At 38.4% G+C, this 27,245-nt stretch overlaps 1 protein-coding gene across 1 annotated transcript in view; it reads left to right on the top strand.

Annotated features, from left to right (window-relative positions):
* Positions 1-26,021, top strand: part of ASB3 (ankyrin repeat and SOCS box containing 3) — a 39,965-nt gene extending 13,944 nt beyond the window's left edge. The window contains exons 6-10 of the mRNA XM_081942784.1: positions 164-341; positions 7,833-8,030; positions 12,135-12,383; positions 17,531-17,664; positions 25,158-26,021. Coding sequence (XP_081798910.1) covers positions 164-341; positions 7,833-8,030; positions 12,135-12,383; positions 17,531-17,664; positions 25,158-25,405 — 1,007 coding nt within the window. The 3' untranslated portion in view covers positions 25,406-26,021. The remainder of the gene's footprint in view (positions 1-163; positions 342-7,832; positions 8,031-12,134; positions 12,384-17,530; positions 17,665-25,157) is intronic.
* The last annotated feature ends 1,224 nt before the right edge of the window (positions 26,022-27,245 follow it).

Here is a 27,245-nt window from a genome sequence, read left to right as displayed (position 1 = left end):
TAGAAATAGGTACATTGTTGATTTGTAGAAATCCCTAAAAGAACCATATTGTAATTATATATTAGTTATACTAGTTCCTGTCTAAGCATGGAGTAGAAAAATAAGGTTCAGTGAGTAATTGAAAATGAGGAGCATTATCAAATTATCAAAATTCCCTTATCAGGAGCAAACATCAATTGTCAAGCAAAAGATCAAGCCACACCACTCTTCATTGCGGCCCAGGAGGGCAATGACAAATGTGTGGAGCTGTTACTAGCCGAAGGAGCCAATCCAAACCTATACTGCAATGAAGAGGAATGGCAGCTGCCTATCCATGCAGCAGCACAAATGGGACACAGCAAGTAGGTGATGTGAAAAAATTGCTCCTAGTTTCTGTTAAGCCTTGAGTTCTATAAAGGAAGAAAGGCCGAGCATAAATTATGAAATAAAATTATAGTTTGAATAATAGAAATAAGACATTCCTATTTATGGCTATATTTTCTAAGCAATATTAGAAATTATTTAATCTTTCAGAATTTTTACAGTTGATGAATCAGTTTTGCATCTGCTCTGTTTTTGACTGGTAGTAAAATCAATTTTACTTAAAACATTTTTCTAATATATTTCACTTTCTTCATTGTTTTTTTATATTTATTATTTAAAATGTTTTTGTAGTAGCTCAGGTTAGAAATTTTCTAATACAATATGTGGGATAATAGTAAAATAAGGTTTATTTTGTATAAAATATAAAATATTTTATAATGTAAAAATATTTAATATAAAATAATAAAATAATCACATAAAAGTAAAAAAAAGTTGGTTTCTCTGAAATGAGTCAGAGTATCATGATTGCCTTGATGATTCCTACATGACCCAATTTGCCATCGGGGTTGATGGTGACAGCCATGTGTACCGGGGAACCCACATCAATGTCTGGGGTAACGCTGCCATCCCCTTCAGAATCAGATCCCCCCTGATAACCAATTCCATCCTCTGGGTTCAAAGGAGAAGCTGGGGGGGGGGGACATCCCCATCGGTATCAATGGAGAGATCCTCCATAGGGTTGAAATTAGAAGGAATAGAAGCTCTAGGAGCTGGGGTAGGAAGAGAACAATGATTGGTCTTGGAAGTGGCCTTTCGAGGAGCAGGATCACAGGCCTTGTCAGTAATTGCACTGGGAATAGAGGCCTCTTGAACCTCCTGAGGAGGGGCAGGCCTAGGGGCCTTAGCTGGCTCCTTTAGAGCAGCAGTTCTCAACCTGTAGGTCGGACCCCTTTGGGGGTCGAACGACCTTTAACAAGGGTTGCCTAAGACCATCGGAAAACACATATTTAAAAAAAAATACAGAAAACATAAAATAATTTTATGGTTGGGGGTCACCACAACATGAGGAACTGTATTAAAGGGTCGCGGCATTAGGAAGATTGAGACCCACTGCTTTAGAGTGTGGGTGTCCAACCTTTTGGCTTACCTGGGAGGAAGAGGAATTGTCCTGGGATGCATTAAAATATGTAATATAGTTAACGTATACAAATAACGGGGTGCAATGGCTCAGTGGTTAAAGAGCCTGAGCTTGTCAGCTAGAAAGCTGACAGCCCAGGTTTGAGACCCGGTGTTGCACGACACTGTGAACTCCCATTACTTGCCCCAATCTTGTCCACCTAGCAGTTCAAAATCATGCAAATAGTAGATAAATAGGTATTACGTTGGTGGGAAGGTAAAAGCATTCTGTGCAGTTCAGCTTATAGTCATTCTGGCCACATGACCACAGAAATGTCTTCGGACAACACTGACTCCAACACTGACTCCCGCAGCTAAGAAACAGAGATAAGCACTGTACCCTAGGGTCAGACATAACTGGAAGGAGGAACCTTTATCTTTACCTTTATGCAAATAACAAACTTCCATTATTTTTTATTCTTTTTATTTCTTGTGGAACCGCATTACTAGTTGTCTAGGGTCTCATGCAGCGCATAGGCTGTGGTTTGGATATTCCTGTTTTGAGGTATTTGATGTACCTTCATGTATTTGTGAACCAAATGGGAAACTTAACACACAGTAAATTATGAAAAAAAATATTTTGTAGATAATCACCTAGCAACAGGGAAAAGTATAAACCTTTAGGAATACAGAAAGCAGCTTTTCATCAGATCAGGTTATTTGTCCATTACTAAATCTGAGAAACAGCACCTTTCTACCCAAACACTTTCTTTCCCATTTCCTGAGACTTCATTTTTTAAATTACAGCTGTCAGAAATTGGAGCATCTGCATGCAGAGCAGGTTCTGTGCTTCTCAAATGTGGTTACAGGAATCACAGAGGCAGTCTAACAATCCAAGACACTAAATGCATCATTTATACAAGATCTTAGGAAGAAATAATGGGTCATTATTGTTATTGTTATTATTGATCTGGCTTTTTCTCAGGCTTTGGGACAGATGGATGTTTAAGCCCCCGTTAGATGGATTTTTCATTTATTTGTTTGGACTATTGTTTCAATTTCTGTATTTTTCTTATTATTCTTTTAAAAACAATTTTTATTTGTTTTTGAACAAGGACAAACAAACATTTTAAAAAAACCATCTTCCATTACAAATTATAGAAAGTGTGTCAGTTATTTCCAAGCATCTCTTTCATAGTCATCACCTGCTTTTCATATCAAATCGCATATTTTAAATTCACCGATATTCATGTATATCACAATTATAATATCTCAACAGGATCATCCAATCACAATACATCTTTATAACATATTCTAGATAAAACTTTTAAACCTCCTCATAATCTCCATGTGTTGTTTATATAAAATTTCATATTATCAAACTAATATATCTATATGTATTGTTATCATTATTAATCATTATTTAGCTATAGCTATTGTTGCTTCATTTTATACATACTATTAGTAAACTATATTTAGCTTAATTTTTTATTATACATTTTCATTGCATCAACCTGTATCTTTCCAGTAATAGTACGGTCTTATATCTCTTGCCATTTGCAGCATTAATGTTCTAGTACTTTCTTAATAAATCTTGTATAAACTTCTCTTGGCAACATGTTATTCCTTTCGTATCTCATAAAAGCTTGAAACCCAACATACAGTTTCTTTTTCCTGCTGCGCCGTTCTTCCAATTTTGCAGGCACTGCCACCATAGGATTCAAGGTTATTTTAATAAACTTTAAACAGGTTCATTTATTATCTTTCAAGTCAAAATGTTGTCTTCCCTCCAATAGCTAGTGATAGAACTTCCAAAAGGCACCTGTATAAACAACTTGTTTATAAATTAATTAAATTAATTAAATTGTGCTCTTCCTACTATCATTGTCAATAAACAAACTGAAAGAACCTTGAATCTCAAGTGATCAAAGAGAAAGAAGAAAAAATAATGTATCCAGCCTTCGGCCTCTAAGTGGCAGTGTAACTGCTTTTCCTCCTGTTGTTACAACCCTCTTTATAATCCTTATTATCTTTTTTATATTCCAAGCTTAAGAAAGAAAAAATCCCTTAAATGGAGATCAAAAACAATCCAATCAATCCAATCAAGCATTATAAAAAAGGAGAATTTTAATCCATAGGTATAAGCAAAGGTGAAAGAAGAAGAAAGAATTAATCCATTCAGTTTAAAAAATAGGGAGCCCCTGCAAAAGTTCCATCCGTGAAAAAAAAATTAGACACTGGATAACACACTAAGTTCAATGCAGATCAATCTCGCTGCCTACAGTCTTCTGTCTTCAATCTTAACTTAACTTAAAAAATTTTTCTTGGGTAGTCTCTTCCTCTAATAAAATTTCCTCACCAATTCAACACACTTTCTCTTTCCGCTTTCTTCCTGTTCCGAAGCTGCCCCAACTTCAGCAGCTTCATTAGCTGTATTTCTGTCGCCGGAAAAAAAGGGCTATTCCTGGACCTTTCAAGGATTTTGCAATGTCCCTGAGATCAGCAGGAGGTGCCCTTCTCAATCACCGTCTCTGCGGGACGGTTTAGGTCCAAATGGACCGTCTACTGGCAGAAATTCGACTGTGATCTCGGAGCATCAAGATCGTACGTCGTGCCATCACAACGTCAGCTCTCCTCTCCATTTTTTCTTATTTTTTGATTCTAAGCTGCCCTAAGTAACCAGGACTTGGGCAGCTTTTAAATCTGTCTGTCTGTCTGTCTCAATAATCAGGAGGGTAATGGAGACTGTCCATTATGGTTAGAGTTTGTGACAGTCATTAAGTGAAGCATCCATGTGATGGCTTCATTTTGGACTGTCCATCCCTGCTCTTCTTGATGTAATTGTTAAACAAATGTGCCACATGGGTTCCAGGGACTCTCAAGACCTCCCCCCCTCCTTTGCGACAGCTGGTTCTGTGCTTCCCAGCCCTCAGAGTGCTGCCCACTAGGCCCAAACCAGAGGTGGTATTCAGCAGGTTCTGAACAGTTCTGGAGAACCAGGAGCGGAAATTTTGAGTAGTTTGGACAACTGCTAAATACCACCTCTGACTGGCCCCGCCCCCATCTATTCTCTGCTTCCCAAGTCCCAGCTGATTGGGAGGAAATTGAGATTTTACAGTATCCTTCCCCTACCATGCCCACCAAGCCACGCCCACAGAACCTGTAGTAAAAAAATTTGAATCCCACCGCTGTCCCAAACCTTCCTCCCCACCCCATGTTACCCATTGCACACTTACCTAGCAAAGATGTTTGGAACTCAGTTAGGGAAATAAAGCAAGCTGCTTTGTTGCTGGACTGTCCAGCGCAATCCCAGTACCAGCTGCCATTGTCCAATGCAGCAAATTGTGGCAGCTGAGAAGATGGTGGATCTTCTGGGATTGCACTGTGCAGCCCATCAACAAAGCAGTTTGCTTTGCTTCCCTGACCTGGATGGAGTTCTGGAGATTTTCAAAAAATGAGCAAAAGAGTAACGTGAAAGATGTGAAACCTGGGGGATGGGATAGGGGAAGATAGATGGGGGTGCTGCAGTATCTCTGTGGTTGGTCCTGATGGCAAATGACTGCGGGGGTGCTGTAGCAGCTGTAACTTTGGGAGCATGTTGTTAGCTTTTAGGGAGTCTGTCTTATCTTTGAATGGTTGCTAAGCAACTGGTTGTTTTGTTTGTTTGTTTTTGTTTTTATTGGATTTATATGCCGCCCTTCTCCCAAAGGACTCAGGGCGGCGTACAACATTAAAAAACACACATCCCAAAAGTTAAAAAGAAATTAAATACATATAAAAACAAAAACAAAAAACAAGCCGAATTTATAAGACAATACATTTTAAAATGAGTTAAAATTAACAGGCCAGGCCGGCTTGCTGGAAAAGCCAACTTTTTAGGGCGTGTCGGAAGGACCGGAGGTCAGGGATTATGCGAAGCTCCGGGGACAGCTCATTCCAGAGGGAAGGCGCTCCCACAGAGAAGGCTCTCCCCCTGGGGGTCACCAGCCGACACTGTCTGGCCGACGGCACCCTGTGGAGACCAACTCTGTGGGATCGTACTGGACGGTGGGAGGCTACTGGTGGCAGTAGGTGGTCTCACAGGTACCCTGGGCCTAAGCCATGGAGCGCTTTAAAGGTCATAATTAATACCTTGAATCGTTGAGGTTGTACGTTGAGGACAACCTCAACTTAAAATCAGTTGGATTTTGTGTTAAATTTGTATTTTGGAGAAACATTCGGACTACCATGGCTTACAATAAAAAAGTACAGTAAAATAGAAGCAACCCCAGTTAGGAAAAAAAATACAAACATATTTGCATAAAAATAAAAGAAATAAGCAGCTTAAAATCATTGTTTCATAACTTCAGAATTCCAAGACAACTAAAAAACCCAAAGCTATAACAGTAAGAATAAAAAGTGAGGAACATAATAAAAATAGTTATGACTAAGAATCACTTCTCATACTCTCTCTCGCATCCAGCCTTTGGAAACTTCTGGAAAATTATTACTGGAGCCGCCAGTCTAACATCTCATATCAAACTTGGCAACTTTTGAGATGCCATCCATGGGGAATTCTGGGTGTTGAAGTTTACACACCTTAAAATTGCCAAGTGTGATAAACACATCTGTAGGAAACTTGTTCCAAAGAATAGTTGTTGGAAAACAATGCTTTTTAGCTTCAGCTTCCCCCATCTCCTGAAAATGGGACACTATAAGCAATACCTAATGGGACAGCCTCCCTTTTCTTATAATTTAAAATATCTGTCCCAGCTTCACTAAGACCTATGAAGTAATTTTATTGAGCTTCTCCTCAAAGACATTTTATTTAATGCATAACAGGCAATCTTTTCAAAGGCAAGATTTCTTTCTTCCAGACTACGTACAGATTACCTCTAAATTCCAGAGTGGTGAAGGAAATGTGGTTTTGGGATGAAGGGAATTTTTGGCTACATATGTCTGGAAAGCTGTTCGAATGAACACACCAAGCTACAGAACTCGGGTAGATTAAAAGAGGGCTATCAAGGAAGAGAAAATAGATTTAAAAATAAAATATATCTCTGTCACAATGTATTAAAATTTAGATTGAGCTTTGTAGTAAGCTTTAAAAAAATCAGTGAGATTTCTTTACTGTAAAAGCTTGTTCTCAAAACCTAGGTGCTGTTTAAGGCTTTAAAAGGATAAAGAAGCATCATTTATAGAATATGGTTACCTCAGCTTCTCCCTCTGCTGGAAAAAGAAAAGTTTTTCTCCTTTTACAATCGGGGGGCAAAATTTGAAATGAGACTGGGAAAACCAGGGATTAATATTCCAATCTAAGTAGCTGAAGAACTGGGAACATCTGTTTAAGCAGGTGGCTTGTTTAACATTGCACTGGCTTTTGATTTATACTTCTTTGTGGTGCTAAAGTGTAATGTTATTTCTCTGACGAATTGAACATGTAACCTCAGTCTTCAACCTATCATATTGCATATGAAGATTCCAAATCATCTCTGGGATGTTTATGTAATCTTTAATATTAATTTGAAATACCTAACCCATCTTCTTTTTTCTCTCAGAATGAGAAACAGCATCTTGCCTGTCTAGAATATTGCATTATCCTTTGTATTTTTCCTTTCCGTCAGCTGTTTTATTGCAATCTGAGCAGGCCTGTCATTTATCTTTCACATTCACCATTTGGATTTTTAAAAAATTAAATAGGAATTCATTTTAACATTTCTGTCTTTAAAATAAAATTTGGTTGTATTTTTTTCTGGTGAGATTGGTCTATCACCCAAGGAGGAGAGGAAGGGTAGATAATCCAGCTGCATGCCTACATGCTAGATGGCCAGGAGCTTACATTACTGCAATTATTTTGCTTGTTTGGTTTTTTTTAAAAAAACAGTTGCTTAAAAAGCCAACACTGGTTTGAGAGTCCTATTTCCCACACATACTAAAATTACACAGGGGACTCAAGATGAAATGTTGCCATTCCAAAGCAAAAGATGGGCCCAGAAGACTCACCTCTGAAAGAAAAGGTTTGAAACCTTGTACTTTTTACCATATAGGCTCAGTTATCCACTATGGGAGCCCTTGAATCCAGCTCAACTGCTATTAGCAGCAGGAAAGAAATTATGCAATGTTCTTGGCAGCAAAATTGAGTTTAATTGCCACTGCCTTTTCTGAGATTTTTTTAAACCGATATATCTTGTCTCAGCGCTGGTATTTTTCAAAGGTCTCGTATTCATTAGACGGGACCCTACTTAGTTTTAGAATCCAGATGAGATCAGCCAGTTCTTACCATTTGCTGAGAATTCAGTTTCATGCAGAACACATTAAAAGGTGCAAATAATGGTTTTCGTTTTAAGGTCAGGAAAATGATGTTTTCATCTGTAAGATATGTAATAAAGATTTTTTTTTGCTTGCACAGTAACATTCATTTTACATTTTTGCAGTATATTGCGCATGCTGATACCAGTTACTGACCGGGTTTGTGGTAATGCTGAAGGCAAAGTGAGTCCTGTCTACTCTGCAATCTACAGTGGTCAGGAAATTTGCTTGGAACTTTTGCTTAAAGAAGGTTACAGTCCGGATGCTCAGTCTTGTCCTGTTTTTGGCTGCAAATCACCAATGTCTCTTGCTTTTCAGAAAGGGTGCGTATGTTCTTTGCAGTTATTATAGGACAAGAAAGTTATGGGAACTATAAACCTGTGGTAAGATGGGTGGCCAATAAAATTTAAAAATAAGCAACCTAGCAAACAAGGTGAATATTATGGGAGTGGTAACTGGTTTGTATTAAAGGTTTTTCAAACTCTCTGCTTTCAGATAATATTTCAACTTTAGTGTGCCTGTTAAAGTAGATGCTTGGAAATGCCTTAGAGTAGCACTACACCAATATATTGGCCTCAGGACCACTTTACATTCTTAAAAATGATGGAGGATTCCAAAGAGCTTTTGTTTATGTGGGTTATATCTTGCAATATTTATTGTGTTAGAAATAAAAACAGAGAAATGTTAAAGTATTTATTTGATTTTGTGACATCTGTAAAGATCTCAGGGTTCCCTGGGGGTTCCCAGACCTCACTTTGAGAACCACTGCCTTAGAACATACAGCTTCACATTTCAGGAGATATCAGCCAATATGGGAAGGTGAAATAGTTTGGGGAAGCTTCTCTGCTGTTATTGAACCTTTTAATGGAACTTGTTAAACTAAGGAATTGTTGTTCTCCATATCAGATTACAATCTTATTGTAACCTTGTGGAGGGCTCACATGATATAGGAAACTTGTTGACAAACTCTGAAATACTTTTTATCTAAATGAAAGGGTAAAGAAGTAGGGCCACAAAGTTGAGAGATTTGTTATTTTATAAAAAAAGATAACGCATCATTTATTACACTTCCACAAGCAGTTGAAGAGAATCATAATAAAAAACTCTGGCATCTATTGCCAGTCAGACGAATTCATGTGCAAGAGAACTGTTAACGGTTTGGTCTAGTGGTTAAGGCATCAGGCTGGAAACTGGGAGACTGTGAGTTCCAGTACTGCCTTAGCCATGAAAGCCAGGGTGTCCTTGGGCCAATCACCCTCTCTTAGCCCAACTCATTTCACAAGGTTGCTCTTGGGGGGACAATAGGAATAAGAAATATTAGATATGTTTACTTCCTTAAGTTTATAAATAAAATAATAAAAGTGGGATAAAGAAATAAAAATAAAAAACAAATACATAAATATACAGTACATTATTGATTTGCATTATAAAATATTTACATATTTATGAAATATTTCAGCAAAAATAAATTTCAAAGAGATGTCTTGAATGTATTTGACCAGTACACTTAAAACACAACATATATTTGTTAATCCATATTAAATATTTTTGTTCAATTACTCTGGGAAAAGTTTTAAGAATTACTTAGATTAGGTGTATTTTGTTCACTAAATGTTAAATAGGCTTTTAAATGGATTTAGAATAGTGAAAAAAAAAAATCCAGCAAAATAAATTGAGTTAATTGCTTTGCAAACTTCATGTCATTGCTTTACTCTCTAATACTCATTATTGATTCTTCAACCTATGGTTATGTAAAATTAACTTTTTTTTAAATTTTCAATACTGCTTTCTCTTCTTTTAGCAGAACATTCGCTCTAAGCCACTAAATCACACTTTCAGAGTTATCTAGGAATAAACCTAGCTAGACTTAGTTGAACATGTTTCTAAGCATCCAGAAATCCCAGTACTAGGTCAACTTTAGGCATATAATATCCTTGTAAAAAATCTTTAAGGGGTATTTTCCCTTTGAACAGAATTCTTTCTTTCTGTTTTTTTTTTTTTGAAAGCTATGTCTCATGAACACTTGATATGAATTATGAAATTGAATAAAATTATTCATTTTACAGGGTTTTTTTTTGCTCAAAATGGCTGTTCTTGTATTCTCTTATTTTTAATCTGTCTTTTAAAAATTTTTAAAAGGCACATTATTAAGACGCTAATATGCATTCTTCAGGGACATCTGTTGCATTTAATTTACAGAGCGAGTTAGTTGAAACATTTGTTGAACATCAAGTTGCCCATATTCTACTTTGAAATAAGAGAGCCATGTTGAAATATGTTCAAATAGATATTGCTAAGCCATTATTTCCTGGCTATGTACTATCTTCTTCTGTAATGTGTGCTTTGCTGAAACTCTTCAGTGATAAGATAATTTGACAGTTTGTCAATAATAATTTGTGAAAAATGAGGTTGTGGGAAGACAAAATTGAGAACATTCAAGTTGCTATCTCTATCATACTATATTTTAGTATATAACGTATGATAAGGTATACAGTTGTAATGTACGATAACCACTAAACTGATCTTTGCGAGAAAGTGCTGGAAAGTGAAGAACAAGCAGACAACTGGTTTTCCATACTTACAATTCACTCTCTGGATTGAAGTGTAACAAGTAAACAAATCTTTTTATTTCTAGTGCTGAGAGATGAAAGCTGTTGCTTATGTAGGCAAAGCAGTATTATCTGCACAAAAGGGAAAGATATTGGCAGATTCATGGAAATCCCAGAGTTTCAAGAAACATTAAAAAAAAACCTTAACTGCTGTAAAAGAAGATGTAGAATGGAATGTTCTGAACAGGAGTCCTTCGGATTGTATTTGTTGCATTTCCTAATTGTAGCAGTAGCAACTTAGCTGAGATGTAATTAATGCAACTTCTCTCTGTTTCTCTCCCTCTCTCACACATATACAAAAGCACACCATTTATAGACAAGTTTAGAAGATACTGTGAATCCACCAAAGGATTTGATAAGCCACTTTTCTTCAAATTCCTGGCCTCCACATCCATTTGGAGATCATTGTCTCCTGCCCTGCTTAGTCTGTCCTATATAGCACACCAAGGGGACTTACTGGTTTTCAAGGTAACAGAGCTTTTTAGAGGGCTCTGTGTTGGAAAGATTGTTGCAGCTAGAAACTCACCTCTCAGTTCATGTTTGGCGACCTCTATAGATCGTTGGTTGAAATATTCTCCTGGACTGGCATTGGTATTCAAAGAGATCAACTAATTTCATGGATGGTGTAGAGAGGTCCAGCCATTGACCTAGTGCTATTTAATAAGTTGGAGTTAATCAGCTATCTAGCAAATTAACTAACTAATAGGTTACAGATTAATTTCTGGAAAATTTGTTTGAATAAATACTGTGTTAACATTTTTATATGATGATTTGTTGCACAATCAGCCAGATGTTCAGACTGGATTGGGCGTTTTTGTCTACCTGTTGAGTCCTTTCCAATGGATAGGCAGATGTAGATATTTATTGTCACGCCACTTTTTATATGTTTGTTCAGCATGTCTGAAGCAGACTACAATCCCTGAATTTTAATGTGTCCAGTATTACTTTATATCCCATTGTGAGTGTCTTGAATTGGGCTAGGAAAACAATTGAGCAATTGGTTATCATATCAAGACATTAATGCAGGAAGATGTACAGCTTAAGATGAAATCAACAGAAGAATTAACTGCAGGGGGATTTAGTTTGGTTTTTCTATGCACAATTACACATATTGTCACAGGATGAGAGATTCTCTGAGTAAAGTTGCCTTTTGAAATTGACTTGATGGTGAATTTGCCAATGTCAATGATGTTCAAGTGGTGTTGCAGTTGTAATGAAATTATACCCAAGTCACCTATTACTATTGATATCATTACATTGCTTTGCTTTGGCCACTCTTCTGTTATTTCTTATTCTGGTCGTTGTTCTTTCCAGAACTGGTCCATTTGTTTCAAATATCCTCTTTTGGACTTGATATGTAACAATCTGTAAGAATATCTGTATTGTTTGTTTTCAATCGTATATTTGTGATGGGTAAACAACTTTACTTCCAGTAATTCTGAAACTATTGAACCTGGCCAACAGTTCGGACTTCGGTAGTCCATTTTTCACTAGATGTCCAGGAACTCCCAACTTCTGGCATCGTCCTTGTTAACCCGGGTAACAACTGAGCCAGTATGGATTTCTGTAATTTATGTTTCACCATATCTTTTAAGGGGGAAACGCTGTATATCTGACTCCTCTGATGAGAACCTGCCCAGTATGGTTGAACATCTGGCATAGTTTTCATCTTCCTCAGAGCACAGAAGCTCCACAATTATGTCACGGTAGTGTCTCACTGGGGTTATGATTAAATTTATTTGCTGCCCATCTCACCACAAGGCAATTCTGAATGGCTTGCAAGGTGTAACATGTATATGTCTTGTACATTTCTTGCAGAAGTAACATAATTCTTATTCTTCTGAAATACGGAATCAAAATTCTTGAAATAGATTTAGGCCTCTGCCTGCTACATAGAAGATACGGTCTATTTCGGCATTTCTTGAGGAAGGATTGCAAGCTCCCATGTCAGCAGCATCTGGCAGAATTTTCAAAGTATGCGGTCAGTGCAGGACCTGACTACAGAGAATGGCTGCCCTCACTCTTGCTAGCTGGGTTTAATCCTGTGAATTTTCTCTTCCATGATTGGTAAGCAAGGCAATATAGGTATATAAGTATACTGTATGATTGTGTATGTGTACCGGTGTGCTGCTAAATGTTTTAAGAAACAGCTCTGCTGACTCCATTGCTACTACTGTTAGTGGTGGAACAGCTGAGTAATGTACTTGGTGTTGAGGCTCACCTCTGCTGTGAAACAGCTCACAAAATTAAGAAAACATATCAATAGACTCAACAAGCTGGTTCCAGCTCACCACTATGTAAATATATTTACATACATCTCTTAGTAGGCATACAGATATACAAACATCTGATCATTCATGCATCCATACATTTTATATCATAGGAATTTCTTTTGTTACTCAGTATTATTGTGTGGACATGCTATCTTGAATATAAGTGGATAGTTCAGGTAAATTTCAAATTTCAAATTCCCTTCCAAATAGGAATTCACCAATAAAACAAATTACAGAAAGAACTTTATTTAGGATTATGGAACGTTGAGGCCTTAATTTGGAGTTGATACCAGAACTGTACTGACTGCCAAGTCCTTCCTAAAGTTAGAATGCATTCCTGACAATTACCAGATTTCTTTTATCCATTCATATAGCAAAAAATAAAGAGATGTGTAATTTTGTTGTTACCGTGGTTAAAAGTTGTTTGTCAGAAATCCATAATCTCTTGCAGATCACTAAATTCTGATAGTAAGTTTTCCCCACTTCTGTCTCATATATTGTAGTGTCCTCAGTCTCATTATGTCTGAAATGTTGCATATGTTTGGACATACATGCATGAATCTTCTGTAACATGGACAAATAGATCTTATCAGCTTGTGTTTGTGTGTCCATGAAGGATATTTACAAGTGTATATTCATATGTGTGTAGTAGTCACTTCAGGTGGATACCTATCATTATGCAATGTTCTGAATACATTATTCAGAGCCTTGTTCAATATCTGGCAGAGTAGGATTGGGCTACAAGCATGAAAACTTTTTAATATGTTCAGCATGTCTGAAGCAGTCAGCATGTCTGGACACTATAGGGCAGGGGTGGCGAACAAGTTCGACAAAAAGAGCCAAAATTTTAAACTGTGAGAGTCAGAGAGCCACACCACGCGCTCCCTTTCGGCGCTAAACCCGGAAGTATGGTCTTGCCCCGCCCCTGGCGACGCGACGATGCTTGCCTGCGCTCCACCAGCTCGGCTGGGAACGGAGACGTTTCCTCAGCAGAGCGGAGCGCCTGAAAGGGACGCAGGCTCAGCCTGCCAGGCTGCCACACTCCACTGAAGACATTGCTGAGCAGAGAAACGTCTCCGTTCCCAGCCGAGCTAGTGGAGCGCAGGCAAGCGTCGCATCGCCAGGGGTGGGGCAAGACCGTACTTCCGGGTTTAGCGCCGAAAGGGAGCGCGCGATCCGGGTTTAGCGCCGAAAGGGACAAAATCTAAACTTGGCAAAGAGCCACAGTATACAAAATAATGATAAGAGGCAAAGAGCCGCATTCATTTTGGCCGGGAGCCGCATGTTCGCCACACCTGCTATAGGGTTATAGTGTCGTATATTACTTACATGCCATTGTGAGTGTCTTGAATTGGGCTAGGAAAGTAATCGAACAGTTGGTTATCGTATCAAGACATTAATACAGGAAGATGTACAGTTTAGGATGAAACCAACAGAATAATTAACTGCAGAGGGATTTAGTTTGGTTTTTCTATGCACAATTAAGAGAGAAATTTAATGTAGGTAGTTAAAAAGCTTACTGGAATAGAACAACAAAAGATGAAGTTGGAAATTGAATTATGTATGTGTGATTGCATCCTGGGAGTCCAGGAGGTAGTCTCATGCTATTATCTGGGCTTGTTGCATAACAATATTACTGTTGTAACTGGAGCAAATTAATAGAATGCTCCTCTGCATTTATTGGTTTATCTGCCATCTGTCATTTTTGTGGGATATCTTGGCATATCCTTCAAATGGTATGAAAATAATACTGGCTTTTCTTTTAAATCCTATGTCAGTCTATTCCCTCTTTCTGGGATTCTGCCACCTGACTCTGCCTGACTGCTAATACTTAGAATTCAGAACCTGAGCTAAGATTTAGAACTACAGAATGGAAACTCTATGACCTAAGTAAATAATTATGGTTAAAGCTGTTGGAAGTGAACTTGCAAATTGCATGTTTTCCCCAATGGAATAAGCCAGGTTGATAGAGAAGTTAATTCTGTGAACCAGTTTTAGCTTTCAGTGTCAAGCTCTGATAATCAGGTTTTGCATTAATATGAGTGCTGATGTAACACAACACCATAGTTAATGCTGAAAATGGGGAGCATTTGTACTACAGAGAAAATATGTGAATTAGGGCAAATATCATTTGTTAATGATAATTATGACATTAAGGAAAATTATTTGTGCCTTAGGCCTAATGAAGAGCAAACTCCGGATAGCATTTAGCCATTATTATGTTAAGCTGCACCATGATTAAATGTTCTAATGGGAGTAGTGAAAAGTTGTAAGGGAAGAAGCATATGATGTTGCTCCTCAACTCCCTAGTACCGTTATTACCTCTACACCTTAGAACAGTGATGGCAAAACTATGGCACGTGTGCCACAGGTGGCACACGGAGCCATTTGTCAGGGCACGCGAGGCACTGCCCTGTCAGCTGGCCAGCACGCATGTGCGCGCTGGCAAGCTGAGTTCACCCTTTTTTAAATCATTTTTCGCCCTCCCCAGGCTCCAGAGCCTTTATAGGAGCCTGGGGAGGGCGAAAAGAGCCCCCCCAACCCCCTGGAGGCTCTCCAGAGGCTTCATGAACTTCCCTGAAGCCTCTGGAGCGCAAAAAACCGACCCTACGGGCAAACTGGAAGTTCGGGAACGGACTTCCGGTTTGCTTGGAGAGTTGTTTTGACTGCTCCAGAGGCTTCAGGGAAGCGTCCTGAAGGTCCCTCAAGCCTTCGGAGTTCTCAAAACGACCCTCCGAGCAAACCGGAAGTCACTTCCGGTTTGCTCAGAGGGTCGTTTTGACTGCTCTGGAGGCTTCAGGGAAGCATCCTGAAGATCCCTGAAGCCTTCAGAGCGCTTAAAACGACCCTCCGAGCAAACCGGAAGTCCCGGTTTGCTCGGAGGTTCGTTTTGACTGCTCCAGAAGCTTCAGGGAAGCATCCCGAAGATCCCTGAAGCCTCTGGAGGGCTTCTGGGGGGACGGGGGAGGCTGTTTTCGCCCTCCCCAGGCTCCTATAAAGCCTCTGGAGCCTGGGGTGGGCAAAAGAAGCATGCAAAAAATGGGGGGTTGTGCATGTAGTGTGTGCAAGTGCACTGGGGGGGGGGCGTGCATTGCATTATGGGTGCGGGATGCCCGCACACTACCCCCCCCCACTTATGGCACACACTACTACTCCCCCCACTTATGGCACGCAAGCCAAAAAAGGTTCACCATCGCTGCCTTAGAACATCAGATCTTAGAACAGGAGGAAGTTTGGAACAAAAGTGAATTATTGGAAGACAATGAGATTGGAGGTGAATTTGAAGACCATTGTGCTGGTCCTTTGCAGTTCTGTGTTCTGTGTCAAATTCAAACTGTATTGATTCCTTGGTGAACGCAGGTGGTCTGATTTTTTTTCCAGTGAAAGGGAAAATTGCTTTATGCTGCATTCCTAAAACTTTGAACAAATAGAAAAAATGAAACATGCACACTCCTTCCTATGTAGAAAGGACCAAATATCTTCTCTTTGCTTTTAAAGGGCAGAAGTCATCTTGTTACAGAATACATTAGATTTACCGCCATTTTAAACTAATAAAAGGAACCTTGTGTTCTGATGCCAAATATCATCAAAGGTTACATGAAATACAGCCTCGGTATGATTCTGTCAACTGCTTTGATCCTTTGTGGATACTCTTCACTTGCATGTGTGAGAGAATGAAACTGATTGATTACAGTAGTTGAACAAAGTTAGGATTTCCAGTTGGCAATATGATTTTTTAAAATAATTTACTACACACTTGTAAGTGGAGTATGTGTATGTTTGTTATGTATTAATGTCAGGGTGGATAAAAATCAATGATTAACCCCTCCCTCCCCCCAATCAGGTTTATTTGGAGTAAAAATCTATCTAAAGATAATTTTCTATTTAAGATACATTAATAATTTGGTTTATTCAACATGAAATGGAGCTTAGTTATGTAGCATGGGACTGTATATTCTGCAATATTAACATTTGTTTGTAAACTCATTCAATGAATCCAAGCTCTGCAAGCTGAGATAATATGACCTGCATTGATACATTCACGCAATTTCACAGTAACCATGAGATAAATCATAAAACAAAGTTCAGGAATATTCCTTTATCCCACTGTTTTGCAAATCTATGTACACTATATAATCTGTATGATTGTTTGGAGAGAAATTCATCTGTACCATCAGGCTCTAAGTGTGAGGAGGCAGAGCAAGCAGTAAAGATGAAAGGGAATCCTTCTAAGCAGTTTATAAATATAATATTAAAGAGCATCTGTAATCTCAGATCCATCATGGCAGCGCTTGTTAGCCGGCATCCACTCATCTGCTGCCTGCCACGTCCCTCACCTTGTATCACTTCTGCATCACCAGCCGTCCAATTAGAGTAAATGGGACTGTCAATGAGTCAACAGCGGGTCAAAGGAGGAGCCATTGCGGGACAGAGATGACAGTTGCTCTTTAAAAATTATGATTTAAATTGTTGATTTAAATCAAGCCTTTCTACTAGTGATTTAAATCAAGTTGATTTAAATCAAATCCACTCTGATTAATATCCAGAATGCAAGCATTCTGTAGTGAAGATCTATTACAAATATATTCAGATTACAGGAGATTGGTATTAAATTCATTTTATTCAAATAAACAGAGTACTAGTAGAATAGAATTCTATTAAGATATATTTGATATGGTATATTTCCCAGTTAAATAAAGTTTTGTATTTTAGGAGAACATCACTTAATATCCCCTAAAATTTACTACTACTCATCTTTATATTTCTTTTGTGAACTGAGAATAGTATAGGTTTATCTGAAAGATAATAATTGGCCTTAAACCACTCAGTTGGTTACATGGCTGATTAGGAATTTGAACTCTTGAACTCTTTTACTAGAAGCTGACAATATTCAATATGATACACGGGTTCTTATAGTAATTTCTTTTTGTTCACCTCTAGGATTTTCTCTGTAAGCGTTGATGCTCTGAACTTCCTGCTGGAGTTTACTAATTGGAAGAGGCTTCCCTGGAATGTGGAGCAGGTTCTTTCCAGCCATAAGTCTGCTTCTACATGGAAGCCCTGTAGTTATTTTGGTAAGCAAAGAATGAGCCAGCTTATTTTTGTATGGCCTGTTTATTAATGCCTAAATAACAAATAGTTTTTGGTCAATAATACAAGGGATTGTAGCCTTGATATACATACTCTCAGAAAGCATAATGTTGATTTAAAAATAAATACAAATAAAGTATTAATTATTCTATTTTGAACACTGTCAATACTCTTTATCCTGCTTCTTTGAAATCCAACTTTTCCATCCAAAGAAGGTCACAGGAAAAACTGCTGCCTGTACAGTTCTGATCTTTGTTATGGCCTTTTAAAATCTTTTTCAAGGCCTTTACTGCTTTACTGCTACTCACCAAGTGTCTTTCTTACAACTGGTTCCTTAACTGTTGATAATCAATTCTATAAAACCGACTATTTGCCTGCATAATGTCTTCATTGTCAATTTTAAGGTTGGTTGCTGTGTTTATTGTATTACCGTGTTTCCCTGAAAATACAACATGTCCTCATAATACAACCATGCCACATTTTTCTGGTGGGCAAAAATATAAGCCCCCTGGACAATCCCCCACCTCCGGCTAGGCAGAGCGCTGCTCACCAACCTAGCAGTATCCCGAAGGTGCCAAGCCACGGGAACCTGGGGGGAGGCAAAGGTGATCTTCTAATCCATGCTCTCTCCACATCTATTAAGCCTACGCCTGAATAAATAAGGAAAGAACATAGAACTTATCTTCTGACCCGGAGAGTGCTTTGCTATGGACGATGGCTTTGTTTTATTTAGGTTTTGTATGAGGATATTGAGTAGTTGTGAGCTTCACATTTTTATACTACAGCTTGATGTAATAGATGACAATCATTGAAGTACATTTTGACTTTTTTTTGATAGTATTTTATTTTCTCACTTATGCTGAAATAATTTAGTTTATTGGCCTTTTCTGTGTGTGTTTCCATCTTCAAATCTAGAAGTGCGATTGTAACAATCTTTCTTAAGAGTTGTTTGGCATTCTTCTTCCCGAGACCTTGTCTTTCTTGTTAAGACTTCAACTTTCCTTTTTTCAGTTTCTATCATTGTGTTTCCTACTCCTAGAAACCTTCCTGCTTCTTAAATTTCAAGTTCTCACTGTAATTCTGTTCATCTGCATCCTCCCCCCCTCCACTCATAACAGCACCAGCTACTAGACACTCCAAAAGATTTAATGTAGCCACATCATAAACACTATTAATATTCTCAAAATCCTTAGTTTCTTCTTCAGTAGTATATTGACTGCAATCTGACCTAAGGGCCGATAATCTGATACTAAATATTGTCAATCACTTTATATTGTCTCCCTTTGCGGTATTTTGATAATATATAGGAGTGATTTACCATTGCTTTTCTTAGCATGGTATGAAATGATGCCTTGTTATGGTACTTAAGTGATCTTCCTCTTCTACAATTTTCCAATATTGCTGCTGCCTGATATAGGTGTTGGCTTGTTTTAGTTGAGCAACTGGGATGACCTTCAGGCTTTGAGTGATGCTGCTGGGAATATGCACTCTTGAGATTGATTCTTAGCATTCTTTGCACATTGCTCCCATGAACATACCCCTTGTCACAGTGAGGCATCCGTAGCAGCACCTTGGTGCTTTTGTGAGTTAAAAAGATACCCAAAAGATAAAGCAAATGTATAGATAGTATCTCAGGGTCATCTTAACGTGCCACGAACAACCATTTGTTATTACTGATGAAGCAAATGTTTGAAAGTTGAAGGATCCTGGATTTTCTAGTTTTAAGTAGAGAGAGTTTGGGAGTATCTAGATTATTCCGGGCCATATGCTGAGTGGCTAGAAGGTTTCCTAAACAGTAGGTGCTAGAGTTGAAGTAGTAGAGGCATCTGTGTAACTTGGCTTTTTTTTTTTCAAATTAGACTTTTGAAACCAGTGTGCTGTTGTGTTTTTAATAAATGATCCTGTGGCTCTGCTTAATCCTGCTCTGGAAATAAAGGTCATCCAATTACTGCAGACAACAGTGAAGCTGCAGACTGCCTGCCAGGCAGGGAGAATAGTGCAGATATAGTCTGCAATCATCAGTTGCTAACTAGATACCCTGGAGACTGAAATACCATCTTTTAATAATGGAAAGGTTAGGAAAGCCTCTGATCAGAAAATGTCTCTTTTCTTTTGTGTTCAAATTCGGCAAACGCGTGGAGAGAGTTCTGCCTGAATGGTGCTTTAATTAATCTCACTTTATGGTCTCTATCAGCTTGCCAACTAGATCTTTTTTTCTTATTTTTTTCCTGCTTAAAAATCTCTTTTAAAAATTCAAACTTACGCTTGTTAGTATGGTCTGAATTGACTTCGTTCTAATATTTTCTTTTTAAATATTAGGATGCATAGCTTTCTCGGTGAACACTCACATGGTTGCATTCCAAAATACATTGACTTCAAGAATTAAATGGAAGTATGATAAAATATATTTTATGCTGTTAGAATTAAATATAATATTAGTCTCTAGTCATTCATTTATTAATTGCCTTTCTGTCACATTAAACATTGGGATTTGAAGGTTTCTGGGGGCTACATAGAAGCATTTTGAACATTTTGTGGTGGATTGAAAACATAAAACATACTGTTGTGGTGTATAGCAAGAACTGGCTTGATATATTTGTTAACCCAGTGTCCTTTACCTGTTGTCATCTAAATACTGCCTGGGGAATTCTTGGCAATTGTTATTCTAGTATATTTAGAAAGCACTGATTTGGAAAAGGTTTGTCTTTGTTGTTAGATTCTGCACAAAATAGAATTAATCTGCATTTGCTGTTGCAAAATATGATTGTCTCAAACAAATACAGATTTAGAGAACATTAATAGTTATTATTATTAAATTTATTTGCTGCCGATCTTTCCCCAAGCCATTAATTGTTTATAAATGGTTGTTAGCTACCTGAAATGCAAATTTTTCATGTCTATGTATACCTCTGAATATTACTTGTGGAAAGATAAGAGTAACCCAGGATATTTTACTCATGCACTTCTTAGAGTCCTCTAGTTAGCCCCTGTGGGAAATAAGATGCTGAAGTAGATAGCTTTTTGGTTTGATCCTGCAGAGTGCTTATTAAATTATGTTCTAAGGGATCCAAAGGTAAGCCTTTATAGAAGAACATAAGAGGAGATTAATGAGAACAAATATTTGAGCATATGTGAACCCATAAAACTAGCACCTCTAGCAATAAATAGGCACACCTGGAATTGAGTATTACTATCACTTTTATTTTTATTTCTTTCAGTTCCAACCTGAATTTCTCCATATTTCATCCAGGGGGGATTCATCACCACATCTTTTGTCAAATCATCACCCTTATTTTCTACCATTCTTACTTTTCCTGCTCACTTTTACTATCGCTTTCCTTATTTTAAATAACCCCAATAATATGCTAATTTGCAAAGTGAACACTCACAATTAACTATTCCCAGCCAGTTAATTCTGGAGCTAAAAAGTAATAACCCTCCCGAGCACCATTTTGAGCACATAGCCTTCAGATACAATGCAGAGGAATCTCAATAAAAGAAACCAAATATATGATCTTAACCAATTTATGTCTCTTTCATGGGTAATGTTCTGAAATGGGTCTCAGTTAACTGCTGCAATATCACTCACTGTATATATACACATAAACTCCTGCGAGTCCCTTGGACTGCAAGACGATCAAACTAGTCAGTCCCAGAGGAGATCAACCCTGATTGCTCTTTAGAAGGCCAGATCCTGAAGATGAAACTCAAATACTTTGGCCACTTAATGAGGAGGAAGCACTCGCTGGAGAAGAACCTAATGGTGGGAACGATTGAGCGCAAAAGAAGAATGGGATGCAGAGAATGAGGTTGCTGGATGGAGTCACTGAAGCAATAGGCGTGAGCTTAAATGGACTCCAGAGGATGGTAGAGGACAGGAAGGCCTGGAGGAACATTGTCCATGGGGTCGCGATGGGTCAAACACGACTTCGCAACTAACAACAACATATACACATATGGACCTTGGTTTTAAGATGAACACCCAAAGAATATGTGCATATCTATGCACGATCACCATTTAAAGTTCCTGTGCACTGTGTTCTTCCTCATGTTTTCAGTAAAGTGAATTCCAGCTGCAGCCAATCCTGAAGATTTCCCTTTTGCTCTGAAAGTGTGCATGTGTTGTGTGTGTGTGTATGTGTGGGTATGTGTACATGTATACATATAGAGGCAGATACACTAAATTTGTTTGTGTATACACCTGTGTAGAAGATGGTAGATGGGTGGGTGGGTATTGAAACCAGAAGGTAGGAATTTTATCCCAGCCCTCACCTTCAACTTTGGGGTAACAGTTTGATAACAGTTCCTACTGTCTCTATTTCCTGACAGTTAGAACAATTAATCTGAATAGCTTCTTTCAGAAGTTATGGGTGCTTCATCTCTGGGTTTCCAGAAGGTTTTTAAACCATTGTTTTCCTGAATGAACATTGTGTGAGGCATCTATTCTCCTGCTTCACTTTTGTTGTTCCCGCTAACTGGGATTCCGGTAGGTTAAATCTCAAATTATAAAGTACATGGAAGGAACTGTTTTTCTAGACTTAGTGTACAGTTTTTGCAGTTTTCTTTTTAATTCTGCTCCTAGAATTAAAGTAAGCCAGGTTTTCCCCTATATTCAGGAATGGGAAAGCTGAGGTGGTCTGACTCTGGACCCCAGCACAAAGACAAGTTAGCTTGTCTTTGTGTTGGGGTGGAGAGGGAAGAATGAATTATGTTATATCTTCAGCCCATTTCAGCCTGCTGTGAACTCCATCCAAGTTTCTGCTTCCTATGCAAATTTTTCCATTTGAATTGGTTAGTGTATGCTTTGGGGGGGGCGGGCGCTTAACCATTTGTATATTGGATATTAATATAATTGAGAGACTCCAGAGGTATTTTATGAGAAGAGTACTCCTCTACTCACAACAGAATACTCTATGCCACCAGGCTTGAAATTTTGAGCTTGGAAAACTTAGAACTACGCTGCCTACAGTCTGACCTAAGCATAGTACACAAAATTATCCACTACAACATCCTACCTGTCAATGACTACTTCAGCTTCAACCACAATAATACACAAGCAAACAATAGATACAAACTCAAGGTAAACCGCTCCAAACTCAATTGCAGAAAATACGACTTCAGCAACAGAGTGGTCAATGCCTGGAATACAGTACCTGACTCTGTTGTTACATCCCCAAACCCCTGTATTTTCAACTTAAAACTGTCTACTATTGACCTCAGCCCATTCCTAAGAGGTCTGTAGGGGTCGTGCATAAGCACACCAGCATGCCTACCGTCCCTGTCATACCCTCTCCATTTATTCGTACCCATTTATTGTATTCATATTTATGTTTATACATATACCTGTTATCTTTTACATGTTTGACAAACGAAATAAATAAATAAATAAGCTGAAACAAGCAGGATTTTGCAAAGGGCATTTAAAGCATAAGCCATTTGCTTCCTCCAGAAATGAGAAGATTCCCTCATTTCTTGGGGCTGGCTCCAAATGTACCATACTGCAAACACTTCATGCCAAAATCCTGCTTGGATTTCAGAATGGAGTTCTCCAGCCAGTGGAGTTTCCTTCTGCTGAAAGAGGGGAACTGCCTGACCCCCCACTTCCCCCTTTGGCAGGTACGTTTTTTGCTCTGCTTAATGACCACAGGATCACTTAATCACCTCAACAAGGAGAGTCAGGACTGTGGTTTTTGAGTAAGGTGATCATGTGGGCATCTCACTTAGGAATTGCAATGGCTTTTGACTTAAATCCTGGGCTCAATTGTGATAGTAAGTCAAGGACTATATGTAAAATTGTGTCTTTGGGGTGTGTAACTTCCAGCTCTGCAAAGTAGCTTCCCAATCAGCATTCCCACAGTTTCTGTATAAACAGAAGAAAGTCTTAACAAATGTACTTGTTTGGAGGCCAAAATATTTTTGATCAATCCATAAAGATTCCTGCCTTCCTTGTTGGTTTTTTTTTGTAACCAAAAACTGTTGGAAATAAGTTGTTCTTCAACATGAGCTTGTTTATTTGAGAATATTAGCTAAAGCACCATTTTCCTTTTCCTTTTTTCCTTTTCCTTCCAACCAGTGTAAATATTTTCCATAGCTTCTTTCAGTGCAAATGTTATCCAATCCTCATAAAATTGGAAGAAACTTTTAGAACCATCCAGTCCTTCAGTCAGTACAAGAATCTAGATTAAAGCATTCATATTGCATGTCTATCCAGCTCCTACTTGAACATATCCAGTGAACCAGAGCGTACCACCTCTTTCAGTAATTGGTCCCAGTCTTCAAAATATTGTTAGCTTTACCATTTTCTTAACATTTAAAAAGAATCTTCCTTTCAGTTAAATCCATTTATTGTATCCTACACTCTGGGACAATGGATAATAGCCTTCTATGTGAATCTCTTCAGGTATTTGAAGTGAGTCATCAAATCCCTCCCTAGTTGGCTTCTTTCAACTTATATTTGAGCCTGGTATCTGAAGTTTCAGTTCTGTTTTCTTCCATATTTAAAAACATTGGACATGTAAGTTTTACACATCTAAATCTATCCCTCCCTCCTTCCCTCCCACCCACCCACCCACCCATCCATATGCACACAGGCCACACCCACATATAGTATATATATGAAATAGAGAAATAAATCAGAAAACCTGATTGAAAAAGAAGGAAAAAAGAAAAGTTGCTGTCTCAACACTTAGGCCTACTGCTTACCCTTATTTCAGGTCCTGATTTAAATCTGCCCTGCTTTGTTAGTGGCTGTCCTTTGATCTTATTTAATTTAATTTTAAAACACTGTTTATTCTTATTGTTTTAGTCCAGAATGTAGCTTTCTTTGAAGATTAGGCATGAGAAAGTCAAGGATTTCCCATTCGGTAAATAATTAAAAAAAAAACCCTTTTTCCTATCATTATCAAAGAGGAAATATAAATATACAAATTTTATTGTATACAGTAGGAAATCCAGGTACCAGTCCAGAAGACTGTCTGTACCCCCAAGAGAGACAAAGTCAAAGAATGGCTGAGACTAAGAGTAGGTCCTTCAATTCATGAAGGAATACATCAGTTCAAGACTAGAAGTTTTGTATGAGGCCCCTTACCTTGTTATTCTCTTTGTAAACTACAGAAGTGAAACTAGCAGTTCCCCAAAGTCCTGGCCGTGTCACCCAGAACACCAAAAATTGTTATCAAATGGTAACAATGATAATTTTTAATGCGACAGAAAAATAGAATTATTACATTACATTAATTGTCAATAATTATTTGCTATATATAAGTGGGAATTAAACGAAATAAAAACCAATTTTGCTCTGGACTGTTACTCCATGGTGTATAGCCTGGGACATACTTACCCCTCAGAAGCCAAGTGTAATTCTTGAGTCAGCAAAGGTATTGGCCTCCCTCTGCAGGCCTTTGGCACTGAAGCAGAAGGTTTATGAAACACTCAGTTGTTTTGCTCCTGATCAATGCATGTTTCTTTCTTGTGACAGATCATATCCCATCTTTGTCTCATCTGTGCCGCCTGGAGATTCGCTCACTTTTAACAAGTGTTTGTTTGCGATCAGACCAGCACATCCGCCAGTTGCCGATACCTACTTGCCTACAAGACTTTTTACTTTATTTGGATGTATTAAGAACATACTCCATTTCAGAATCTTGGCTTAAGGTTGGAGAAGTGTATGAAGAAAATACCCTGCCATCTTGTTCTAATTCAGAACATAAAGAAGAGAGAAAATAGAACTGATTCAAGGACATCTGAACCTTTATAGAGTTTTCTACTTTTATAAAGAATGAACTAAGCTGTTTGATGATTGTGAAGATATTCATTTCTCTTCACTCACTATAGGATAATTTCATTCAACAGTCCAGAAGGAATTTCCTCACGTCTCTCAGATGTGCTGGACCTATATTACTTTAGGTCAACAATGTTTTGAATGCAGTGTGGATGCTGTCAGATAACTTACACCTTTTGCAAGTTCCCACTCAAAAAATTAGAATTTAAATTAAAAAAAATGGTATGCAAACATAGATCATGTCAATGATCAATTGCATCTAAAACAAACTATGATGACATCAAAATGTCAAACTGTGTGACTTGACCTTATGGCACGGACTTTTCATGTTACCATGACCTCTGATGCAACTACTTCCTTTGTGTAACAGAGGCATCATACATGTGTTATTCATTTGCTCTCCAGTGGACACTGATGGCAGTGGTCATTCCAAAATTAAAGTAAGTTTCTTGGAAGTGTTCTTGGTAAAGTATCTTCTTGTTGCCTTTACTCACAATATGTTCACAAAATGAATTTATTAATGATAATAAATGAAATTTGTGAAATAAACAAATGAATGCATGTGTTGCCAGAGATCACACTATAACAAGCTCTGTCCTAAATATCATGTCTTCCCGATCTGGTACTCTCTTGAAGTGTAGGACTACAACTCTCTCTCTAATGGCTGGTATGGCCATTGTTATGACAGTGTTGTGGCCCACCACCAGCCAGCAGAACTGGCAGCAGATTTGGACAATGAGGAGGTTGGGGAGGAACATGGGCCAGTCCTGGAATCTGGGGATGTCTCTGATGAGGGCTCTGTGTCGGAGGCAGAGAGAGTGCCAGAGCCATATGCCAGTTATCAGCTTTCTTCAGAGTCAGACATCAGTGAGGCAGATGAACAACTGGAGCCTTGTCCCAGTGTGCGCATGTGCAGAGTTGCCAGACAAAGGGAACAGCTAAAGAACAGGGGGAGTAAGGCCACAGGTGGACGATGAATGGCCCTACCCAGAGGAAATAAGAGGGGAGCGAAAGGGGGATGGGGTTTGCAGGAGACAACTAGTTTGCTTAATTGGTTTGTGACTGTCCGAGACTCCTTGCCAAGTTTTGCAGTTATTGGCCTGGCAGCTCTCAAGCCAGATAAGGTCTGTGACTGTAAATCATCCCTTTAAAGATTTTGCTGGATATGAATGAGCAGAATTCACAGTAAATTAATAAAAGGGGTTTTTGTCAGGGCAAGGAGTTTGCTTCATGCTCTTGGGAAACCTAGGTCAGAACAGACAGTCAGGGAGGATGGGAATTGTGATTCAGAAAATCTGAGGAGCATAGACTTTGGGAAGGTTGCCCTCTCAATGAAGAGAGCGTCTTAATTAAAATAATTTAGGTTAAAGACAAGGATTGATCCTGACTGGGACCCTGGAGAGATGCAGCCAGTCAGAGGAGACAGTATTGGCCTAAATGGATGAATGATCTGATTCATTGTGAAACAGTTTTCCCCCTCCCATACAAAATAGTTACGATTCATCTTTGTAAATTCCAGCCCTTGAGTAATAGTCAAAAACCATGAATACACAGTATTTTCAGGGATGTCTGCAGGAAGGCAGGATGGAAAATGCTGCATTGTGATTAGGACCTGCCTCTTTTCTCTGTGTGCTATGCATTTTAAGAAAAGTGGCAGATTCTTGAAGATGCTGCTGTTTTGTGTGTTGCAGTGACTAAGAAATCTGGATAAAACGCAGCAATTTAAAGAAGATTGGAGGGTATCTTTCTTTCAAATTATGTTATCAACAGCTATTCCCCAAATAA

Source organism: Natrix helvetica, assembly GCF_964273705.1.
Source record: "Natrix helvetica genome assembly, chromosome: 2".
Classification (NCBI taxonomy): Eukaryota; Metazoa; Chordata; class Lepidosauria; order Squamata; family Natricidae; genus Natrix; species Natrix helvetica.
The sequence above is the reverse complement of the archived record's forward strand: the minus strand, read 5'-3'. Positions and strand labels throughout refer to the sequence as shown.